The sequence below is a fragment of the Mustelus asterias genome, chromosome 5 (genome assembly GCF_964213995.1).
Source record: "Mustelus asterias chromosome 5, sMusAst1.hap1.1, whole genome shotgun sequence".
NCBI classification, from domain to species: Eukaryota; Metazoa; Chordata; class Chondrichthyes; order Carcharhiniformes; family Triakidae; genus Mustelus; species Mustelus asterias.
The window spans coordinates 90,392,577-90,415,940 of NC_135805.1; the positions used below are offsets into that span (position 1 = coordinate 90,392,577).

The window sequence follows — 23,364 nt, forward strand, 5'->3', positions numbered from 1 at the left end:
ACTGACTCAAGAACACTTCTTCCCTGTTGTCATCAGACTTCTGAATGAACTTACCATATATTAAGCTTATCTTTTTCTACACCCTCTCTGTAACTGCGACATTATATTCTGCACCCTCTCCTTTCCTTCTCCCTTATGTACTATATGAACAGCATGTTTTGTCTGTATTGTGCACAAGAAACAACTTTTCATGAATAAATCAAATCAAAAGTTGAATAGGGATGAAATGGCTGTCAGAAGAGCATGAAAAGTAGTACAGGAAAGCACAGTTGGATTGCAATTGAGTCTGTGTTTATATGTACCCTGTTTGTGAATTTTCCCTCACCCGATGAAGGAGCAGCGCTCCGAAAGCTCATGATTCCAAATAAACCTGTTGGACTTTAACCTGGTGTTGTGAGACTTCTTACTGTGCCCACCCCAGTCCAAGGCCGGCCACTTCACATCACAGTTGGATTTAAACATAGGTAGCAGTGTTTATTTTCAGAACTTGTGGCAAGATGCCATGTATTTACTTATAAATGCACTGTCAACCTCCATCAGTGAGTGTTCCGACTGTATAGTGGAACGTGCTAACCCGGCTCACATTCTAGCCACCCCCACGGAGCCGTTGTGACGTCACAGGGGATTCAGGGGACGTGGCACGCGGAGCTGGCGGCCGGGGGCCGCTGTGATTGGTCACAAGGCAGCGTTTGAAAGGCGGCCGATTGAGAAAGTCCTGGAGCTGTTTGTGGGCGGCGGTTTGGAGTTCGGTGCTCGCGCCCGGTCCCTGGCAACCGGCACCTCCCCTCCCCCCCCCCCCCCCACCCCGGCAACCAGCACCTGGGCCGCCCGCTCGCCAACTCGGCCGGAATGGCGTCTGCTGGCAAGTGGGAAATCGTCAATAAGAAAAACAAGAAAACCACTTTGACTAGAAATGAAAAGAAATCGGCTCGGAAAGCTCTGACCGAGAACATGCCTCGGATAGACCCAATCCGTGAGTAAGAAGCCTCTCTAGAGTCAGTGGCCTTCCCAGCGTGGCTCCGGAGGGAGAGGCCCATGTGCCGGTTAAACCTTACACAGCACTGCCTGGAAATGGTGGCGGTCCCTGGGCCTCACCGTGCGCCTTTAGCGGTTAGCTCACGTACTCTGTTCAGAGCTGACACTGAGCATCTTAATTCGGACAGGTTGACATTTTGATTTGAATCAGGGTTGTAGTGTTGTTTCTCGAGACACTGTTGTAAGTCTTTTTTACGCTGCTATAAATTGTGTGTTTCAGCTAGTGTTGGTTTCTGTAGCAGCAGCGCGGGAGCATTAGTTCTCACTTGGATTTTACCGTGTGTTTGTAATTAGACCCTCGACAGTGATGATCATTTTGGTGAAGTGTCAATGCTGCTAAAGTGTGACGTTGCTTTTAAGTCTAGCCCTTGTCTTGCTAACTATTCTGGATATTATATCAATTAAACTGTTTAATATCTGGCTTAAGTACGCAAGTTCTGTTGGGCTAGCTTGTTTTAATTCTATTGGGTGAATTGAAAATTTAATGTTGAAGGTATCTTAGTAGTGTTTGCCAGCACTTTAAAAAAAATCAAATTCACATGATAAGAATTCAGTTTCTGATATTTTGTTTTTCTTGTTCAGTAGAACTGCTCGTTTTCAATTTAGGATCGGCCAAATAAGCAGTTAGTTAAAATTGGTATGAGGGGATTTAAATTCATGCCACAATGACTCTAAGGAACTTTCCAACACTGAAACAAGTTTAAGATGACTTTTGAGAATTGCCAGTGATGGTAACTTTAATGTGAAATTAATACCAATTGAATTTTTAAAATAGTTTGAAGTGGTGTGTTTGTTAATACTACATGTATTAATACTAGCATTCCAGTGCTATGCAAAAAAAATCTACTATAGAATTTATAGCTTTCATCTTGTCTCATCCCTTTTGTGCACTTGTCATTTGATTGGAGAGTGGATAAATAAAATATGTTGAGAGCATAGCCCTTCTCTGGTTGCTGTGATTTTTCTCATCTGTTTTGTCTCTTCTGAAAATGGTGATTCCTTGCTGGCATATGATTCAATGGGCATCTTGTATTTTGTCCAGCTGACTGCTATTCATGTGAATGTTGCTTGGGTACTTGCCTGCAGACATCTTTGCAACTGAGATTTAAAAACAAATTACTGCGGATGCTGGAAAATCTCAGCAGGTCTGACAGCATCTGCGGAGAGAGAACAGAGCTGATGTGTCAAGTCTGGATGACTCTTTGTCAAAGCTCTGATAGTCAATTAACTATACAAATGTTTAACTTATTTGTATAATCAGTTTACTGAGCTATTTGGTTTTATTTTTTTTAAACTACTGCCCGTCCACTTATGAAAAATAGTTCTAAAGTCTGCTCCAGAGTAAAGCTAAGTATAAATTGAGAGCACATGACCATGAGATGGGTGACTGCCTTCAGGAAGCCACCATAGGCTAGTTGAAATTAGTGCAGAGACCACTCTAAAATCAATTTTTAGTAATTAAAAGTAACAAATTAAACTCTCCCCAGCATATTTCACAAATGATTACCTCCATGAGCCTGTATTCATGGTTGCAACTTTATGTCGCTCAGTTTTCTTTTGTTTAGCAACTGCTAAATACTTGGGTCTTAAAGGTTTTTAATCGATAAGGGAATCTAGGGTTATGGGGATAAGGTGGGAAAGTGGAGTTGAGGATTCTAAGATCAGCCATGATCTCATTGAATGGTGGAGTAGACTCAATGGGCCGAATGGCCGCCTTCTATTCCTATGCCTTATAGAAATGTTTAATGGTGATTTTACTGTCTAGTACAGCAGTGATTTTAAAAGGACCAGATGGCATATGATGCATATCAGAGTATTGGTTCGAGTAGAACTGCCTTTGTTCTGATTGAAATGTGTCGTGTCCTTGATTATCTGGGTTTTTTTTCACTCGGATGATTTTAATTTTGCTGGTTCTTGCCTGTGTCGTGCCTACAACATTGTTGAAAGATTCTGCCTATTGAAGTACAAGGAATAATTTTTTCCACAGCCAGAATTAAATAATCCTCAGTGAGGCAGAGTTTTGTAAAGCAAAAGTCAAGTTGGGACACCCTTTTGCGGCTCTGACACTGCCTAAGTTGTGAGACCACAATTTATTAATGAGTTTATTTTTCAGTTTTCCTGTATGTAATTCCAAAACAAAAGGCTTAAACACATCTCCCTTTTGCATAGGCTCTTTTGTGAATGCTGCTTGAGAGATGCACTTCTGTCTCTATAGGTTTTTTTCCACCAAAGGTGATAGACACTGAGTGCATTGGCCTGATGCAAAAGGTTCTTGCTATAAGGTAGTAACTTCACCTGGAGCAAATGGTTGTGGAATATGTGAGCATCAACTTTGTGCTTAGTCTCTACAACTGTTTTTTAAAATTCATTTGTGGGACGTGGGTGTTGCTGGCTGGTGAGCATTTATTGCCCATCCCTAGTTGCCTTTGTTTAGAGGGCAGTTGAAAGTCAACTACGTTGCTGTGGCTCTGGAGTCACATGTAGGCCAGACCAGTAAGGACGGCAGATATCCTTCCCTAATGGACATTAGTAAACCAGATAGTTTTTCTGACAATAGACAATGGTTTCATGGTCATCAATAGATTCTTAATTCCAGATTTTTTTTATTGAGTTAAAAGTCTGCCACCTGCTGTGGTGGGATTCAAACCCAGGCTCCCAGAACACAGTTTTTGGATTAATAGTCTAGCAATAATACCACTAGGCCACTGCCTCCCCAAAACATTGGAGGATGCAGGCATCCATCCTGCTACTTCTCACATGCTAAGCAAGTATCCTATCCTTTGAGCTAATCCCTCAGATTAAGTGCCCTGCAGACATGATAATTGCCCTGCATTAGATACTGATGCATTGTGCAGCATCATATTCTCTTACTGCAGAGTGACGCCAGCAGCGCAGGTTCAATTCCCATATTGGCTGAGGTAATTCATGAAGTCCAACCTTGCCCCCTCGCCTAAGGTGTGGTGATCCTCACCACCAGTCATAGCCTATGGTCATCTGCGACGATAGTGACTTTTCCTTTACTCTGTTACTCATTGAAAGATTCTGGCAATATGTAGCTCTGGCAGTATCTCTACCATGTTTTGGATGTGGAACTTCTGCCTTTTTTGAATCTATTGGTTTTATTTTCTTTGGATATTAATGGACCTGCTATATTTCCAACCTTGATAGTTTTGTGTTCCTCAGCTGTTTAATTTTTAAGTATTTCATAAAGTTCACTTTCCTCTTATTTTTGCTAAAGTTACTGATTTCTTTTTTCTCCAGCCTGCAGGCAGCAATGGTATGGCTGCTTTTATTGCCCATCCCAAGTAAGCTCTGAGGAGGTGGAACTCCACCTTTTGTAGTCTGTGGTGATTTGTGCTCCCACAATGGCTAAAGGCAGAAACATTTTTTTGACCTGGCAATAATGAAGGCACAATACTCTTATTCTCTGGACAGCCAGTTAGTGAATGATGGTGCTGAGGCCAATATTCATTTAATCTTGCGTTTGTTACAGAAATAAATATTGCCAACATACCTGCTAAATCAACCGCACTACAGTTTCAATAAGATTTTGGTTTGCTTAAATGAAACTACAGTTAATATTCATGTGCATGCAATTAATTACAAACTATATACAAAATAACACTTAAAAATGAGATGGTATTTAAATTGGAGAGAACTTGAATGACTGTGCACTTATGGTGAATTTCTTGCCATTGGTGGTGAACGTTAGGCTGGGAGATGCTTTGACACAAGCTTGATGAGTTACTGTACTGCAGTAGTTTACACTGCAACCAGAATGTTGTTAGTGGACCTTTTCTTTTTCACAATCCATTTGGAATGTGAACATCACTGACAAGGCAATGTCTATTTCCCAAACAATCCTTCAGATGGTGATGGTGAGCTGCTATTTTAAACTAAGTCCATCTGGTGTAGAAAGGCATTCCGGGCTTTTGATCCAGCAACAGTGAAGAAATTATGATATTTCCAAATCAAGATGGTGTTTATCTTGGAGGGGAACTTGCAGGTTAGTTCCCATGCCCCTGCTGCTCATCTCTGCCGAGATGGTGGAGGCAATCAGTTTGGAAGGTGCTATTATCGTAGAACCTCTACAGTGCAGAAGGAGGCCATTTGGCCCATTCAGTCAGCACTGACTCTCCACCAGAGCATTTTACCTAGGCCCATTCTCCTGCCCCCACCCCTATAACCCCAAGTATTTAACCTACGCCTTGAGATGCTAAGAGGCAATTTAGCATGGCCAGTGCACATCTTTTGAGTGTGGGAGGAAACCAGGCAGAGACAAGGCAAATGAACCTATTGAAGGAACCTTGGTGAGTTGCAGCACTATATCACGTAAATGTTGCATGCAGCTGCTACTGCATGCCAATGGTGGTATGAGTTAATGTTTAAGATATTCGATGAGGTCAATGATCAAGTGGGTTGCTTTGTCTTAGGTGGTGTCAAACTTTTTGTGTTGTCAGAGCTGCTCCTGACTTGTGCTTTGTTGTTGGTGGACAGGCTTTTGGGGAGTCAGATGAGTTACTTGCCACAGAATTCCCAGCCTCTGACCCTGTTCACAGTATTTATGGCTGGTCCAACTCAGTTTGCTGCTGGTGACCACCAGGATGTCATTGGTTTGGGATTCAGTAATGGGAATTGTAATGTGTGTTGAGGGGAAATGGTTAAGTTCTCTTTTTGGAGATGGTCGTTGGCATAAAGGTTACTAGTCACTACCGGTCCAAGCCATAATGTTGTCCAAGTCTTGTGCATGTGGGCACAGAATGCTTCAGTATCTGAGACATTGAATGGTTCTAAGCACTGCAATCATCAGTGACAATCCCCACTTCTGACCTTGTGATGGAGAGAATGAAGGTCGATGATGGCTTGGCTGAGGGCACTACTCTGAGGGACTCCTGCAGTGATGTCCAGGTGCTGAAATGATTGACCTCCCAACAACTGCAACGATCTTCCTTCGTGCTAGGTATGACTCCCAGCTAGTGGAGTATTTTCCTCCTGATTCTCGTTGCCTTCATTTTTGCTAGAGCTCCTTGATGTCACACATGGTTACGTACTGCTTTGATGTCGTGGGCAGTATTGTGTATTGTACTATGAAGATTGTTTCACAGATGCTTGTTGTCTTGTCCAACTGGTCACTTTGAGTGTTGGCAGGCTTTTGACTGCAGGGGACGTAACTACAAAGAACAAAGAACAGTACAGCACAGGAAACAGGCCCTTCGGCCCTCCAAGCCTGTGCCGCTCCTTGGTCCAACTAGACCAATCGTTTGTATCCCTCCATTTCCAGGCTGCTCATGTGACTATCCAGGTAAGTCTTAAACGATGTCAGCGTGTCTGCCTCCACCACCCTACTTGGCAGCGCATTCCAGGCCCCCACCACCCTCTGTGTAAAAAAAAAAAAATCCCTCTAATATCTGAGTTATACTTCGCCCCTCTCACCTTGAGCCCGTGACCCCTCGTGATAGTCACATCTGATCTGGGAAAAAGCTTCCCACCGTCTGTTGCTGTCTTCACATATTGTCCAAATGAATCCAGTACCACAGCAACAAACTTTTTTTGCTCCTTTTGGACTGAGATCATTTGCCAATTCTGACAATTCAAAGTGTATCTAATTGTTCTGCATAACTGTTGAGAACCATAGAAAACTGATTTGAGGGTGAATGATAAAAGATAACATGAGGAAAAACACTTTTTTTTAATGCATGGTTATGATCTGGAATGCACTACTTGTGTGATCAGATTTGATCATGGGCATTCAAAAGGGAATTAGATAATTACTTGCAAAAAATTGCATGGTCACACATAAGAGTTCATAAGATATAGGAGCAGAATTGGGCCATTTGGCCTATCAAGTCCTCTCTGCCACTTGATCATGGCTGATATGCTCCTCATCCCCATTTTCCTGCCTTCTCCTCATAACCCTTCAACCCATTACCAATTAAAAATCTGTCTAACTCCTCAAATTTACCCTTTGTCCCAGCATCCATCGCACTTTGGGGTAGCGAATTCCAGATTCACAACCCTTTGGGAGAAGTAGTTTCTCCTCAACTGTTTTAAATTTGCTACCCCTTATCCTAAGACTGACCTCTCATCCTAGAATGCCCCACAGGGGAAAGCATCTGCTCCACATCTACTTTATCCATACCTTTTATCATCTTGTATACCTCAATTTGATCTCCCCTCATTCTTCTAAATTCCAGAGAATATAGGCCTTAACTGTTCAATCTCGCTTCATACGACAAACCCTCATCTCTGGAATCAATCTCCTCTGAAATGCCTCCAATGCCACTACATCTTTTCTCAAATAAGGGGACCAAAACTGTGCACAATACTCCAGGTGCGGCCTTACCAATGCCTTGTATAGTTGCAACTTCCTTACCTTTATATTCTATTCCTTTAGCTATAAATGCCAACATTCCATTCGCTTTCTTTATTATCTGGTGTACCTGCATGCTAGTTTTCTGTCTTCTGTCCATAAGCCAGTCACCTATCCAATCAAATGAATTAACCCTAATCCCACGTGATCTAACCTTGTGAATTAACCTTTTGTGCGGCGCCTTATCAATTGCCTTCCAGAAGTCCCAGATATACTACATTCACAGGATTCCCATTATCCACTTTGTTTGTTACATCCTCGAGGAACTCTAGCAAATTAGCCAAACATGATTTTTACTTCATAAAACCATGATGACTGTGATGGATAGGGTTTTGATTTTCTAAATGTCCTGATATTGCTTCCTTGATTGAGTCTAACACTTCCCCAACAACAGATGTTAAAGTAACTGGTCTGTAATTTCTCACATTTTGCCTCACATGGAAAAGAAATGGGTGGGTTGTTCTTGCAGAGAGTTGGTAATATGTAGCTCTGGTTCTGATTTCTGTATCCAATGCCTGTTCTGCCAAAATAGTGAATTTGGACATAACAAAGTATTCAAATTCATAATGCCCAGAGCCAGCTTATTCATTTGAGTCTAAGCCAGAATTGAGCATAAGAAATGGAAGGATTAACCTGTTTACTTGGCTTGTGCTTTAGTAAGTCTCCTGCAATGTTTACCAGAACAAATAAGCACTCAATGCCAATATGACTCAATAACAATCTCGACACTTTCTTTAATATTGTCAAACATCCAAGCCACTTTCACTGGGAGAATCATCAAATAACTAAAGAAATTACCACGCTGGTCAGCTGAGAGTCTTAAATCTGCTGGACTTGTATGTTTATCTCATGAAAATAGACTGGCTAATTTTAAGTGAGCATCTTGCACTTTATAGACAAATGAATAAAAAAACATTTCCACAGTTCTTTGCTTGATGAAATTTGGTGAGGAGCAATTCTAAGTGCAGATAATATCCCATTATTATAAAATTCACAAGTTCAATGAACATAACCATAGAATGGGGCGAGAATTGAGTTGTAGACTTTTTTTCTCTCCCCCCCCCCCCCCCCCCCCCCCTCAAAAACTGCTAAATTGTGATTTTGAGCCTTGCTTTAGGCTTGTTTGTTTTATCATTGTCATCTAGGTTGTACTATAGAAATAGAACCATAGAAAATTACAGCTCAGAAACAGGCCTTTTGGCCCTTCTTGTCTGTGCCGAACCATTTTTTGCCTCGTCCCACTGACCTGCACTTGGACCATATCCCTCCACACACCCCTCATCCATGAGCCTGTTCAAGTTTTTCTTAAATGTTAAAAGTGACCCCACATTTACCACTTTATCCAGCAGCTCATTCCACATTCCCACCACTCTCTGCATGAAGAAGCCCCTCCCAATATTCCCTTTAAACTTTTCTCCTTTCACCCTTAACCCATGCGCTCTGGTTTTTTTTCTCCCCTAGCCTCAGTGGAAAAAGCCTGCTTGCATTCACTCTATCTATACCCATCAAAATCTTATACACCTCTATCAAATCTCCCCTCATTCTTCTACGCTCCAGGGAATAAAGTCCCAACCTATTCGATCTCTCTCTGTAACTCAGCTTCTCAAGTCCTGGCAACATCCTTGTGAACCTTCTCTGCACTCTTTCAACCTTATTTACATCCTTCCTGTACTCTTACTATATTTTTGCTACTTCTACACTACATGTTGTTTTTGTTTTAGTGACGTAGCCAATCAGCGATTTGGTTCTTTTGCTGCCCACTCCTCATGCTCCTTTTAGTGATGCTAGGCTAGGATTGCCAACTCTGGAGGTCACTTGATCATGTGACATCTGTTTGAAACTTATTGCATTTACTGTGTAATGTTAGGACCTCCATAGTTGAATATCTTTGCAGCCTGTGCCAGCAGCAGTTGTTACAGGAAGTTCAAAGAACTAGGAAGCTTCCTGGATACCAACCAAGGGTGACATCTGCAACTGTGATGAATCGCAAACTCATTTTTGTCACAGATCACTAGTGTAGGTGCTTGGAAGGCTCCTGGGTAATCCAAACTGACCACCTTGCATCCAAATACCTGAAAATCAATTGACTAAACAAATTCATTTCTTGTGCTGTGATGAATGTAAGTTGGTGTAAATCAACATTGCAACTCTTCCAACTTTTTCAGGAGGGAGAAAGCAACAGTTAAGATGAAATCTGTTTGGTACCCGAGACATCTGAAAAAGATGTGAGTAATACACAAGTCTGTGAATGCCAGGTCATGGCAAATGTACAGGATAAGCTCATATTTCTATAATTCCACTTAACAGTTTCAGAGTTTGCAAGCTGTATTTCTGATTACATTCGAATAAGGATTTTTTCGAGGCTAGTTGGTTCCGCTCTATACTGCTGACTGTTAACCTTACTGAACTGGAGTATGACAGGCTAATCTTAAAATGGCAAGTAAGGAATGGTTGGGAATCTGAGATAGACGGCTGTATCCAAGTAGGCCAATTCAGATATGGTCCTTAGATGGTTCTGTATTGCAAGCAGCACTGCCCAGGAACCATTCTTAGGATTACTGTCTTGCAGTCTCTCCCATGTGGAGAGTCAAAGGCTGGGTATGCAGTTAATAGAAGCAGCAGGAACAATAAAAGCATGAGTAGTATTGTGTGCAAGATATGAGCAATTCTCAATGGAACATGGAGAGGATGTCTTTGTGAAGAATCTCTTTAAACTGATTGTGAAAATCGGACTCAGAATTATGATCGTGCTTTTCATCAGTTTCTGAGCATGTACAAACATGAGACCTGGTCCTCTAAACTTAACAGCTTTAACTCGAACAATTCCTTACACAAGGTTTCAGCGGCCTATCTGGTCAGGTTTTTCTAAGAGTGCAGCCAACTATTTGGGATTGCCAAAATGCAAGGCCATTTTAAATGTGTAATAAACTTTGAAGCAATTTTTTTTCAAGTTCAGGGTCTGCAACCTGTGCCTCCAGAGCCACATGTGACTTTGGGAGCTGCAAATGAGATGTTAAACCTTGCCAGTGGGTCGCATTAATGTGAGAAAAATCTTTTTTCATTTAAAAAAATAAGGTAAAGAACTGATTTGTTATGCTACACTTCAATTTCAAATAGTTATTTTAATGAAAAACATCATACTAACATACATATGACTATAGAATTAGGAGCAGGAGTGGGCCATTCGGCTCCATCGAGCCTGCTCTGCCTTTCAGTAAGATCATGGCTGATTTGATTGCACCTCCACTTAACATTCTGCCTACCCAATAAACTTTGAATCCCTTCTTAGTCAAAAACCTATCTACCCCCACCTTATTCAATAACCCTGCCTCTGCTGCTCTCTGGGGAATCGAGTTCCAAAGATTCATGATCCTCAGAAAAAACTGTTCTCATCTGTCTTAAATGGGAGACTCCTTTTTAAAACTGTTTCTCTCTGCCCTCCCCTCCCAAAAACCCCAGTTCTAGTGCTTCTCAAGGGGAGAGCATCTCTCTCTGCATCCACCCTGTCAATTCCCTCATGACAATCTTGTGTTTCAATAAGATCACACTTCATTCTTCTAAACTCAAATGGGTACAGGCCCAACTTGTCCAATCTTTCCTCATAAGGTAATCATCTATCAGTTGAACCTTTTCTCAACTACTTGTAATGCATTTATATTCTTTCTTCCTAAAGAGACAAATTGTTCACAGTACTCCAGATGTTGCCTCACTGATGCCTGTAAAACCTAAAATCCCTATTTTTCTGGACAAAAGCAAATTACTGCAGATGCTTTGACAAAAGGTCACCTGGACTCGCAACATCAGCTCTTTTCTCTCCTTACAGATGCTGCCAGACCTGCTGAGATTTTCAACGTTTTCTCTTTTGGTCCCTATTTTTCTATTCAATTCCTCTTGCAATAAACAACATTCCATCTGCCTTCCTGATCACTTGCTGCAATTGCAGACTAAGTTTTCCTGATTCATGAACCGGGGCACCCAGATCCCTCTGTGCTGCAGAGTTCTACAATCTTTCTCCGTTTAAATAGTATGCTGCCTTTCAATTCTTTCTTCAAAGTGGATACGTTCATGTCTTCCCACATTATATTACATCTGCCATTTTTTTTTTATCCACTCACTTAACCTATCTATATCCCTTTGCAGCCTCATTGGCCAGAGTTTTTTGGCTGTTGTTGCTGATGGGATATTCTGGTCCTCCTGACAGCAGACCCCCTCCATGGGTTTCCCAGTGGCCAGAGGTGCATTGACGGGATCAGAAGATCATATTGCTGGTCAAAGGTAGGCTGCCTCCACTGCTGCGAGACATGCCGTATGGGGGAAGGGGTGGCGGTGGGGTGTAATCCTGCCCCTTGTGTCCTCTTCACAAGTTGCACTCCTTTCTACCTTTGTGTTATCAGCAAAGTTTCACAACCATACACACAAATTAATGGCTAAAAAAGTGTCTTTCCTCAAGTAAACAAAGATGACCTTACTGGCAATCATTTCTTTTTAGTCAGAAGGAATAATTCAGTGGTCTGCTTTAATTAAATTGGGCAACATTGCCTTCATGTAGTGTCATTGATCTTTCAAATCAATGGATTGCCGTTGAAGTGAGGTACAGAGACATGTATGCAAATGAGGAATTTGTGTATAACAAACTCCCCTGCAGTTGAGTGACCCAAATAATTGATTTAAATTGAGTGAGGAATATTGGGTGAGGGTACTGGAGCCCTTTTGTTCTTTGGTTAAAGCTAGAGGATCTTTTACGTTCACCTGAGCAGGCAAACTGCTAACATCATTTCTCTTATAAACCAACTTTGAAATGCATTTTTAGGTTTTCTACCATTTGATCTGTTTGGCTATTGTCTCCTACCAAGGTAGGGAGCAGCTTGCTTCCAGAACTCTGCCAATGCTCACTTTGTTCAACAGTTAGACATGAAATATTAGAACTGGATGGAAACAGTGGGGCTGAAATCCCTGGAGGCTTATGTTGCTGTTTTTGTGGTGGAATGGGAGTTGAGATACAAACCTTGCCTCTGTCTCAAGCCTTTATTCACAGCAATCCCATGCCTCTGCCTTTTTGTCTGTGGGAGGGGTGGTGGTGATAGAGGGGTGGGTTAGAAAAAGGAGAGGCTATTGTCAAAATGACTCCTAACAACTTGGAGAGCATGAAGGTCAGGCTGTGTTGGCTGAAAGAAAAAGTACCTTTTTATATTGTGGTCCCCACTATTGGAACTACAAGGACTCCTTCATCCTACCAAGTGTACTGTGGAGAGGCAAAACTGGTGGATAGTATCCCTTTGTTTCTTCAATTGGAAGAATCACAAGATATGCACGCTGCGTCTTCTTGATATAGAAAATGCATGATTTTCTAGTCATTAGTCGATTTGTATAGGCGCGTGTGCCTTCCTAATCCAAAATAACACTTTTTCATTCTGCTCTGTGTTTTCTCTTTCCCATCTGAACAAGAGCAATCTAGTAAACATTAGAGGACTGAGCCAAATAATTCCTGCTTTTATTTTCTCCTCCCTGATACTAGGATATTCAACTCTATTGCAGAGTTCACAATGCATTAGTCGAGATTTGGTCGCGCTTTCAGCATGTCATGTGGGAATTTGCCATATGGAAATGTTAGTGTTTGTTTTCAAATGAGTAATATTTCCACTCAATTTCTCTGGACAGCTTGTCCTATCATGATATGCAGCCTTTATTTATTTGAAATCTAATGGAATTGCAGTTGTGTTAATGCTGTGGAGATGTCTAATTTTATTGCTTAAACATAACTGTTAGCAATATTTAGTTGGTCCTGAAAAGTGGCTTCAGTTATGTTTGGTGACTAGGAAATCAGTCTGTCAAATATAATTTCACCTGATGGACAATTTTCTTTTCTTTCTGTAGCTCCTTTGAAACCTTCTGAAACCCTCTTTGAGCTTGGATTTGAGAAAATGGGGAAGAAACAAAACAAAGAGCAAGTTCCTCCAATATCAGCTTCCGAGTACCAGCAGCAGAAGTCTTCCTCTGGAGGAAAGATGATCAAGAAACCCAGTGGTGATGCAGGACTGAAGCACAAGAGGTTTCCCTCTTTGGAGGCTGCTGTTAAAGCTGTATGGGCACAAAAATATATTCCTATTTTCTGGCCTTTCAATTTTATAGATTTCATTTGCTGTACCAAAGTAGTTTCAGTTGGAAACCTAGTAAAAGTTTAGCAAAATTGAATCCTTAGCCATCTTTTCTTGGAAATTGTTATTGGTTGAATGTCACTATTTACTCCTCTTTTGCAATTCGTGTTCAGTAACATTTTAAGAATGGAATTTTGGCATTCTCACACTATTTGACATAACCAATATTGGATGTTAGTCTTTGGACATTCAGCTTTATTTCATTTCAACTTCTGAGCTATGTTACTAAGCTATGTATTGTGCTATTAAGCTATTATGTTTTTATTTTCTGGCAAATTAAATAAAGTGATTTTGATGTCACTTTTGAAATTGGAGAGCTTGAGCCCCAATATTTAACTCCGGGTTAGTGGCCCCATTTGGAGTGCCAAGCTTCTGCTGAAGCATTATCTATCTTGTTTTAACCGCGCCTAGTCAAAAACTCTTCGGAAATGCTAGAAAATGTCCAGTGTTGCCTAATAGAAATTGAAGTTATTACCATATAATCTAAAATGTAGCTATTGTCTCCGCAGCTCGATTTGAAAGAACTTCAGGAGCAGCTGGATAAAAGCCAGAACTTGTTTCCTGGAAATCCATCTGTTTGGGTGAAGGATTTGGCTGGATACTTGAATTATAAGTTGCAAGCACCAGAGACAGATCCTACCGTCAGTCAATATTCCTTTGGTCAGTTGGATTTTAACATATTAATGTTGTATTATGTTAATTTCCCTTGCACTGAATTTACAATCATTATAGACTCAGTTATTCATTTATGCACTCACTGTTGGTGTGCACCTGCATGGAGGGGAGGGGGAATCTTAATCCACTAAGGTTGATAAATATTTTAAAATTTCCTACAATTAGTGGAGAACTGCTTGGATGAATATTTAACCTTTGTGGCTCATTTGCAAAACCAGAGCCAAAAATGAGCAAACATGTTTGGTCCATTCCTGAGGATTATCAACCAATAAGGCAAGAATGGGCATGTCCACAACCATACTCAAAGATTACTGGTGGGCAGCTTAAAATGGAGCAGGATTTATCTTTCATGGAAACGATGTACATTCCATGGTTCCAGTAACCATCACAATACATTAAACTGGGATTGTATTTTTGCAATGATATGATTTTCTAAAAAATAGTTTGTATTAAAGATTTGTACACTGCCATCTTTGCTAACTTAATTTTTGACCAACTTATTATTTGCTAATTTAAGGTCGGCCTGTCTGATAAATCATTATCCGTTTACTCTGGCAATGTCTTGGTCGTGACATAATTGGTTTCATAGCTGTTTGTGTCATTATCTACCTTGTATTTCATCAATGTCCCGTCCCCTCGTTTTCATCTGATACCATGTGCATTTCCCAGCTGACCAAGTGGATTTCTCATTTGTGAATCTCAAGAATTTGAGGTTGATTTGTGTGACTAGCACAATGTTGACATTTTAAAATAACTGATGCTTGCTATTTCCCCTGACTTCTGCTGTGTAAACACCTGACTTCTGTTCAATCTCCTAGATGCATGATTAAAGGTAGGAATGTGGTTGAACAGAAATGTAGTTGTCTAAGTATAGAAGTCACTGAGAACTGGTTGATGGACACAAAAAATAATTAAGGCTAATAGAATGTTGACCTTTATCTTTGGGATTGCAGTACAAAGGGGAAGTTATGTTACCTTAAAAGAATTCTGGTAAGTCCCTTTTTGGAGTATTGCATTCAGTTCTGAAAATGCATCTTGAGAAGATATAATGACCTTTGAGGGAATGCAATACAGGTTCACCAGAAAGATGTTAGAGGTTAAATTATGAGGACATTGCATAGATAGGCTTGTATTCCCTTGGATATAGAATATTTTAGGTTCTCTGGATAATCAAAGTTGTTAATAGGGTGAATGGAAATAAACTATATTTCTTCTGACGGGGGGAGTCCCAAGTGGGAACATAACTTTTAAAATGAGACCAGGTTATTCGGGGGTGGTGACAGAAAATATTTCACGCAAAAGATAGTGGGAATGTGGTACTCCTGCGCAAAAAATTGCAGAGTGTTAGTTGAAAGTTTCAAAGGAAATTCTCAAGCTGATGATATCAGGATCCTTGTAAATAAAGTTGTCATTTGTGGTTGCCACTCTAATCAACTGACAGTAGCAATAGGAGTTTGTTGCAAATGGGAGGCACAAGTGCTGCTTCATGAGTTGCATGTTGCAGTGGACATCTTATCTCCGTATAAAATTTTAATCTTAAATTGGGAGCTAACATCCTGTTGTAAAGGAGAGTTCAATGAAGATGTATTGCATTCCTCGTTGATGCCAGTTCTAAGATATTGAGCACAATATTGACACAACAATTCATTCTTGACACATGTGGTGTCTAGATTAATTCTGTAGTGTAATCACATTTCCTCGTAAGTTTATGGGGTTGATGGAGGTTTCTTCCAGTTTGCTGATCTCTTGAAGATGTTTGATTTTAGGGAGAGCTCCATGAATACTCACATTTTGCCCTGGTGATGACTTTGTTGCAAGTGTGTGGAAGAAGGGTATTGAAGCTGCACCATTTATGATCAACAAGGCAATGAAAGGCATATCAGATCCTGAAACAATAAATGTGTTGTATTTGTGCTGGTGTTTCATGTCCAGACTTGCAGTCTTGTGTCAATTCTAAATGTTTAACATGCCTCCTTTACAAATATTAAAATTCTATCTTGCAAGGCAAGAATTCTTACCTTGTTTTCAAATCTTTAAAAATGTGTTTGTTTTACAGACTATCCATATAGCCTTGCTAATAAGGAGCTTCGGAATACAATCAAATCACTGTTGGCAAAAACATCAGATAACCTGGAACACTTCTTTGACCACTGCATCTACACTATGTTGCGTGAGCAAGATAAGGCTGCAGGTAATAAGACCATTTAAATACCTTTAATATTGTCACTATAAATGTGATATCAAGTTCAATTAAAATCTTTTGGCCTTCTCTTAGGTTTAGCTTGAAAGCATTGTTCCGCTTGACACCAACTTTAGTTTTTTTTCTCTCTCCATTTATTGATTTTCTTAACTGTTGTCTTGCATAGAATATAAGACTTTAGCATTAATCCTTCAAAATTTGGACTACTTTAATGTAATTCCAATTTTTGACAAACTCCCATTTTTAATGTCCATAATGCTTGACTAAAAAGTTAGCTGACAGGAAGTTTTTTAAATTATGAAACCATAAATAACATAAGATTATATACTGGACCATGGGGTTGGACAGATGTCTTGTGAAAAGTAATGTTGCTTTTCAAAATTGTTCACTGCTCCTACTTATTTGAGAATTAGTAAATGTGTTTCTCACAGAACTTCTGAAGCATTTAACAATATACTTTATCAACTTACTAGTGTTTTTGTAGCATTGGCATTTATTGCTAATCTCTAATTGCTTGAGAAAGTGGTGGTGATGCCACTTAGAACAGCTGTAGTAAGTGTGGTGAAGTTGCTTCTGATGCAGATGGGAAGTTCCAGCATTTTGATCCAGTAGTATTGAAAGATATAGTTTGGTGGAGAACGTGGAAGGTCATGGTAGAACCATAGAACATTACAGCACAGAAACAGGCCTTTTGGCCCTTGGCTGTGCCGAACCATTTTTGTGCCTAGCCCCACTGACCTGCACCTGGACCATATCCCTCCACACCCCTCTCATCCATGTACCTGTCCAAGTTTTTCTTAAATGTTAAAAGTGAACCTGCATTCACCACCTCATCTGGCAGCTCATTCCAAACTCCCACCACACTCTGTGTGAAGAAGCCCCCCCTAATATTCCCTTTCAACTTTTCTCCTTAACCCATGTCCTCTAGTTATTTTCTCCCCTAGCCTCAGTGGAAAAAGCCTGCTTGCATTCACTCTATCTATACCCATCATAATTTTATACACCTCTATCAAATCTCCCCTCATTCTTCCATGCTCCAGGGAATAAAGTCCTAACCTATTCAACCTTTCTCTGTAACTCAGTTTCTCAAGTCCCGGCAACATCCTTGTAAACCTTCTCTGCACTCTTTCAACCTTATTAATATCCTTCCTGTAATTAGGTGACCAAAACTGCACACAATACTCTAAATTCGGCCTCACCAATGTCTTATACAACCTCACCATAACATTCCAACTCTTATACACAATACTTTGATTTATAAAGGCCAATGTACCAAAAGCACTCTTTACGACCCTATCTACCTGTAATGCCACTTTTCATAGAATCATAGAATCCCTACAGTGCAGAAGGAGGCCATTCGGCCCATCGAGTCTGCACCGACCACAATCCCACCCAGGCCCTTCCCCCACATATTTACCCGCTAATCACTCTAACCTACGCATCCCAGGACTCTAAGGGGCAATTTTTAACCTGGCCAATCAACCTAACCCGCACATTTTTGGACTGTGGGAGGAAACCGGAGCACCCGGAGGAAACCCACGCAGACACGGGGAGAATGTGCAAACTCCACACAGACAGTGACACGAGCCGGGAATCGAACCCGGGACCCTGGAGCTGTGAAGCAGCAGTGCTAACCACTGCGCCACCGTGCCGCACTTTTAGGGCATTATGTGTCTGTATTCGCTGATCCCTCTGTTCTACTGCACTCTTCAGTGTCCTACCATTTACCTTGTATGTTCTACCTTGGTTTGTCCTTCCAAAGTGCAATACCTCACACTTGTCTGCATTAAACTCCATCTGCCATTTTTCAGCCCATTTTTCTAGCTGGTCCAAATCCCTCTGCAAGCTTTGAAAACCTTCCTCACTGTCCACTACACCTCCAATATTTGTATCATCAGCAAACTTGCTGATCCAATTTACCACATTATCATCCAGATCATTGATATAGATGACAAACAACAATGGACTCAGCACTGATCCCTGTGGCACACCACTAGTCACAGGCCTCCACTCAGATAAGCAATCCTCCACTACCACTCTGGCTTCTTCCATTGAGCCAATGTCTAATCCAATTTACTACCTCTCCATGTATACTTAGCGACTGAACCTTCCTGACTAACCTCCTATGTGGGGCCTTGTCAAAGGCCTAACTGAAGTCCATGTAGACAACATCCACTGCCTTCCCTTCATCCACTTTCCTGGTAACCTCCTCGAAAAACTCTAATAGATTGGTTAAACATAACCTACCACGCACAAAGCCATGTTGACTCTCCCTAATAAGTCCCTGTCTATCCAAATATTTGTAGATCCTATCTCTTAGTACTCCTTCCAATAATTTACCTACTACTGACGACAAACTTACCGGCCTATAATTTCCCGCATTACTTTTTGAGCCTTTTTAAAACAACGGAACAACATGAGCTATCCTCCAATCATCCGGCACCTCACCTGTGGATACCGACATTTTAAATATATCTGCCAGGGCCCCTGCAATTTCAACACTAGTCTCCTTCAAGGTCCGAGGGAATATCCTGTCCGGTCCTGGGGATTTATCTACTGATTTGCCTCAAGACAGCAAGCACCTCCTCCCCTTTAATCTGTATAGGTTCCATGACCTCCCTACTTGTTTGCCTTATTTCCATAGACTCCATGCCAGTTTCCTTAGTAAATACGGATGCAAAAAACCCATTTAACATCTCCCCCATTTCTTTTAGTTCCATACATAGCCGACCACTCTGATCTTCAAGAGGACCAATTTTATCCCTTACTATCCTTTTTCTCTTAATATACCTGTAGAAGCTCTTAGGATTATCCTTCACCTTGTCTGCCAAAGCAACCTCATGTCATCTTTTAGCCCTCCTGATTTCTTTCTGAAGTACTTTCTTGCACTTTTTATACTCCTCAAGCATCTTATTTGCTCCCTGTTGCCTATACATGTCATACATCTCTCTCTCCTTTATCAGAGTTCCAATATCCCTCGAGAATCAAGGTTCCTTATTCTTATTCACTTTGCCTTTAATCCTGACAGGAACATACAAACTCTGCGCACTCGATTTCTTCTTTGAAGGCCTCCCACTTACCAATTACATCCTTGCCAGAGAACAGCCTGTCCCAATCCACGCTTTTTAGATCCTTTCTCATTTCTTCAAATTTGGCCTTTTTCCAGTTTAGAACCTCAACCTGAGGACCAGATCTATCTTTATCCATGATCAAGTTGAAACTAATGGCGTTATGATCAAAGTGTTCCCCTACACACACTTCTGTCACTTGTCCTAACTCGTTTCCTCATAGGAGATCTAATATTGCATCCTCTCTAGTTGGTACCTCCTATATATTGATTTGGAAAATTTTCCTGAACACATTTTACAAACTCTAACTCATCTGGACCTTTAACAGTATGGGAGTCCCAATCTATATGTGGAAAATTAAAATCCCCTACTATCACAACTTTGTGTTTCCTGCAGTTGTCTGCTATCTCTCTGCAGATTTGCTCCTCCAATTCTCGCTGACTATTGGGTGGTCTATAATACAACCCCATTAATGTGGTCATACCTTTCCTGTTTCCCAGCTCCACCCATATGGCCTCGGTAGACAAGCCCTCTAATCTGTTCTGCCTGAGCACTGCTGTAACATTTTCCCTGACTAGCAATACCACCCCCCCACCCTTCATCCCTCTGCCTCTATCACGTCTGAAACATCGGAACCCTGGAACATTGAGCTGCCAGTCCTGCCCCTCCTGTAGTCAAGTTTCACTAATGGCTATAATGTCATAATTCCATATGTCAATCCACGCCTTCAGCTCGTCTGCCTTCCCCACAATATTCCTGGCATTGAAATAGACACACCTCAGATTATTACCACCCCACACAACCCTTCTATTTGTGATTTTGCATGAACTATTAACATTTATTTTCACCCCCGCTCCACTATCTACTCTGGCACTCTGGTTCCCATCCCCCTGCAGATCTAGTTTAAACCCTCCCCAATAACACTAGCAAACCTCCCTGCAAGTATATTGGTCCCCTTGTAGTTCGGGTGTAACCTGTCTCTCTTGTACAGGTCCCACCTGCCCCAGAAGAGGTCCCAATGATCTAGAAATCTGAAACCCTGCCCCCTACACCAGTTCCTCAGCCACGTGTTCATCCATCCGAGCATCCTACTCTTACCCTCACTGGCACGTGGCACAGGTAGCGATCCTGAGATTACTACCCCCGGGGTCCTGTTTTTTAACTTCCTACCAAGCTCTCTATACTCACTCTTCAGGACCTCCTCACTCTTCCTTCCTATGTCATTGGTACCAATGTGTACCATGACATCTGGCTGATCACCCTCCCACTTCAGAATGCTGAGCACGCGATCAGAGACATCCCTGACGCTGGCACCCGGGAGGCAACAAACCATCCGGGAGTCTCTGTCACGACCACAGAACCTCCTGTTTGTACCTCTGACTATCAAGTCCCCTATCACTACCGCTCTCCTCTTCTTCCACCCTCCCTTCTGCGCTGCAGAACATTGTCCTGAGAAGATTGGTCTCTTTCTATCTTCCTTTTGTGAAATGTGTAGCTCCAGTCAGTGGAAGGTTTTTTGATCTCTGATTTCAATTTTCTCTGGCTTCTTGATGCCACACTTGATCAGACGCTGTCTTGATGCCAAGGGCAGTTACTTTCACCTCGTGTTCATGTTTGAACCAAGGTGATTAATGAGGTCTGGGGCTGAATGGTTCTGGCAGAATACTAGTGTCAATGAGCAGTTTGTTGATTGGTGAGTACTGCTTGATAGCACTATGCTATGATAATGGCTGTAATTCTCTCTTGTAGCGAGAATGTACCTAGATAATTTTGCATTGATGCACTCAATAAAATACCACAGACTGGTTTGCAACATTTGAAGCCTTGGGATTAAAGTGGCTGCATGGATACAAAAATTGGTAAGAAATCTATTCCTTTCAGACTGGAAGGAGGTGCAGTTGTGTCCTTCAGGGGTTGGTATTCTGACCGCTGCTCTTTATGACGTTGTATGAGTGACCTGGATTTAATTAGAGGACCGCCATTTCAAAGTTTGCAAATGACATGAAACATAAGTTGTAGGGAACAGAAGATGAAACCAGATTTGTGGAAGTTGTAGATTGGTGAGATGGGCAAACACATGGGAGGTGAAATTTTATACACAGAAATGATGAGCTGTAGATTTTGATATGAAAAATGAGAAGGTACTATAAACTAAAGTGTACAGTTTTAAAGGTGGTGCAGAGACAGCCACAAGTTTCCCTCCAAGTGGCACCATCTTAACATAGAAACTGGAATGGACCATTCAGCCCATTGAGCCTGCTGTGCCATTCAATACAATTGTGACTTCAATGCCTTTTTTTACACTATCCACATAACCCTTTACATTATTGTTTTGATTTGGAACTGTGTCCACCATTCCTCCACTGTCACTGTCAAAGTCTTGAAACTCCCTCCTTAACAGCACAGTGGTTTAATCTTTAGAGGACTGCAGAGGGGAATTGGGAATGGGCAACAAATGCAGCCCTTGCCAGTGATGCCCTCACCTAATTAAATATTTTTAATAAAAGCAGGCCTGTGGGGAACAGGAATGGGTGAGTCAGATAGCTTTTTTAATGTGCTGTCATAAGCACCATGGACCAAATGGCTTTCTTCTGGCCTCTGCTTTCTATGCAATGTCAGTGTTGTAGCTTGACTAGAAGACTGCCTAGTTATGAATTGCAGATCTTTGACATTGTGGCTGGGTTGTTGTGGGGCCCCAGTGGATTCTGGTTCTTGTTGCATGGAGTGAATCTAATCGGCTGGAAAATGATACCTGTCATGATGTGACCCTTTGAAGATGCTGGGAAGCATTGTTTACACTGTGTGCTTCTGCCTGAAGTTCGTTACAAATGCTTGACCCTTGCTTGTTGCGCTCATAAGAACAAAGAAAATTACAGCGCAGGAACAGGTTCTTTGGCCCTCCAAGCCTGCACCGACCATGCTACCCAACTTAACTAAAAAGAACAAATTGTCCTGGGCTCTGCTAATGTTGAGAAAAGGTATGTTCAGAGAGCTACTTTTTCCTGTTAGCAATTGTCTATCACCTTGCATGACTGGATGTTGCAAGGCTGCAGAAATTTAGCCCAATTCATTGGTTGTAGGATAGCTTATAAGCATAATGTTTCGCTGTTTAATTGTAGTCTTCGGTAAATTCAGGTCAGGTTGTTTGTTTAATTCCTCTCCTGTAAGAATGTACAGCCAAGTATTGATTCTGTTCCACTAATAAATAAACTGGAGCCAGATGAGTTTATAGAAAACTTATTGCTTTACAGATTTCCCGTATTGATGAGAGACCTGGTAACGTATATAGCCAAAGTAAGGCATGTTCAAATGCTATCAAACATTCTATTATTTCAAAAAACTTGCTTCTTTCAGGTGAATCCCTGCATGGCTACAGAATTTGTATTCAGGCTATATTGCTAGACAAACCTAAAATTGGAACAATGAATCTTGGAAAGGTAAGCACAGATCGTGCAAATGATTACAGCTTTGTTTTATATTTTGAGGCATATTTATGTACAAGTAGTAGTTGATACTTAGTCTGCAATGCTTGCAAGAATCTTAAGTACAAATTATGTACGTCTCCATGTGTGGGTAAGGCAGTGTGTAACAGGTAACTGGGTACCAGCGGGCTGTTCCTCCATTACATTTCTCTCTCCCCATCACATTCTTAGCAGTTAACATACTGAAATTTTAACAATTTGAGGCTAATGAGGCATAAACTGTAATCTTTTAGCGACATGTTGGCTCATTTTCTTTTGAGACATATTGAAGCTGTACTCTTTTGGAGACTATGATTTTTGTCTACTTCAAAAGTCTCTGGACTGATGAGCAGTCTAATCTAATCAGTTTTGCAGTATGTGCAATGAGACAAAGGTTGGC

General features: G+C 41.2%; 1 protein-coding gene across 2 annotated transcripts in view; it reads left to right on the forward strand.

Annotated features, from left to right (window-relative positions):
- The first annotated feature begins 680 nt into the window (after window positions 1–680).
- The window catches only part of tmem214 (transmembrane protein 214), a 47,044-nt gene continuing 24,360 nt past the window's right edge, over window positions 681–23,364 (forward strand). The window contains exons 1-5 of one of the 2 annotated variants that reach the window (XM_078213038.1): window positions 681–973; window positions 13,280–13,485; window positions 14,070–14,220; window positions 16,292–16,426; window positions 22,858–22,940. In XM_078213038.1, coding sequence (XP_078069164.1) covers window positions 850–973; window positions 13,280–13,485; window positions 14,070–14,220; window positions 16,292–16,426; window positions 22,858–22,940 — 699 coding nt within the window. In that variant the 5' untranslated portion in view covers window positions 681–849. Of the gene's footprint in view, window positions 978–13,279; window positions 13,486–14,069; window positions 14,221–16,291; window positions 16,427–22,857; window positions 22,941–23,364 lie in introns of both variants that reach the window. The other variant, XM_078213039.1, reaches the window with a different exon arrangement.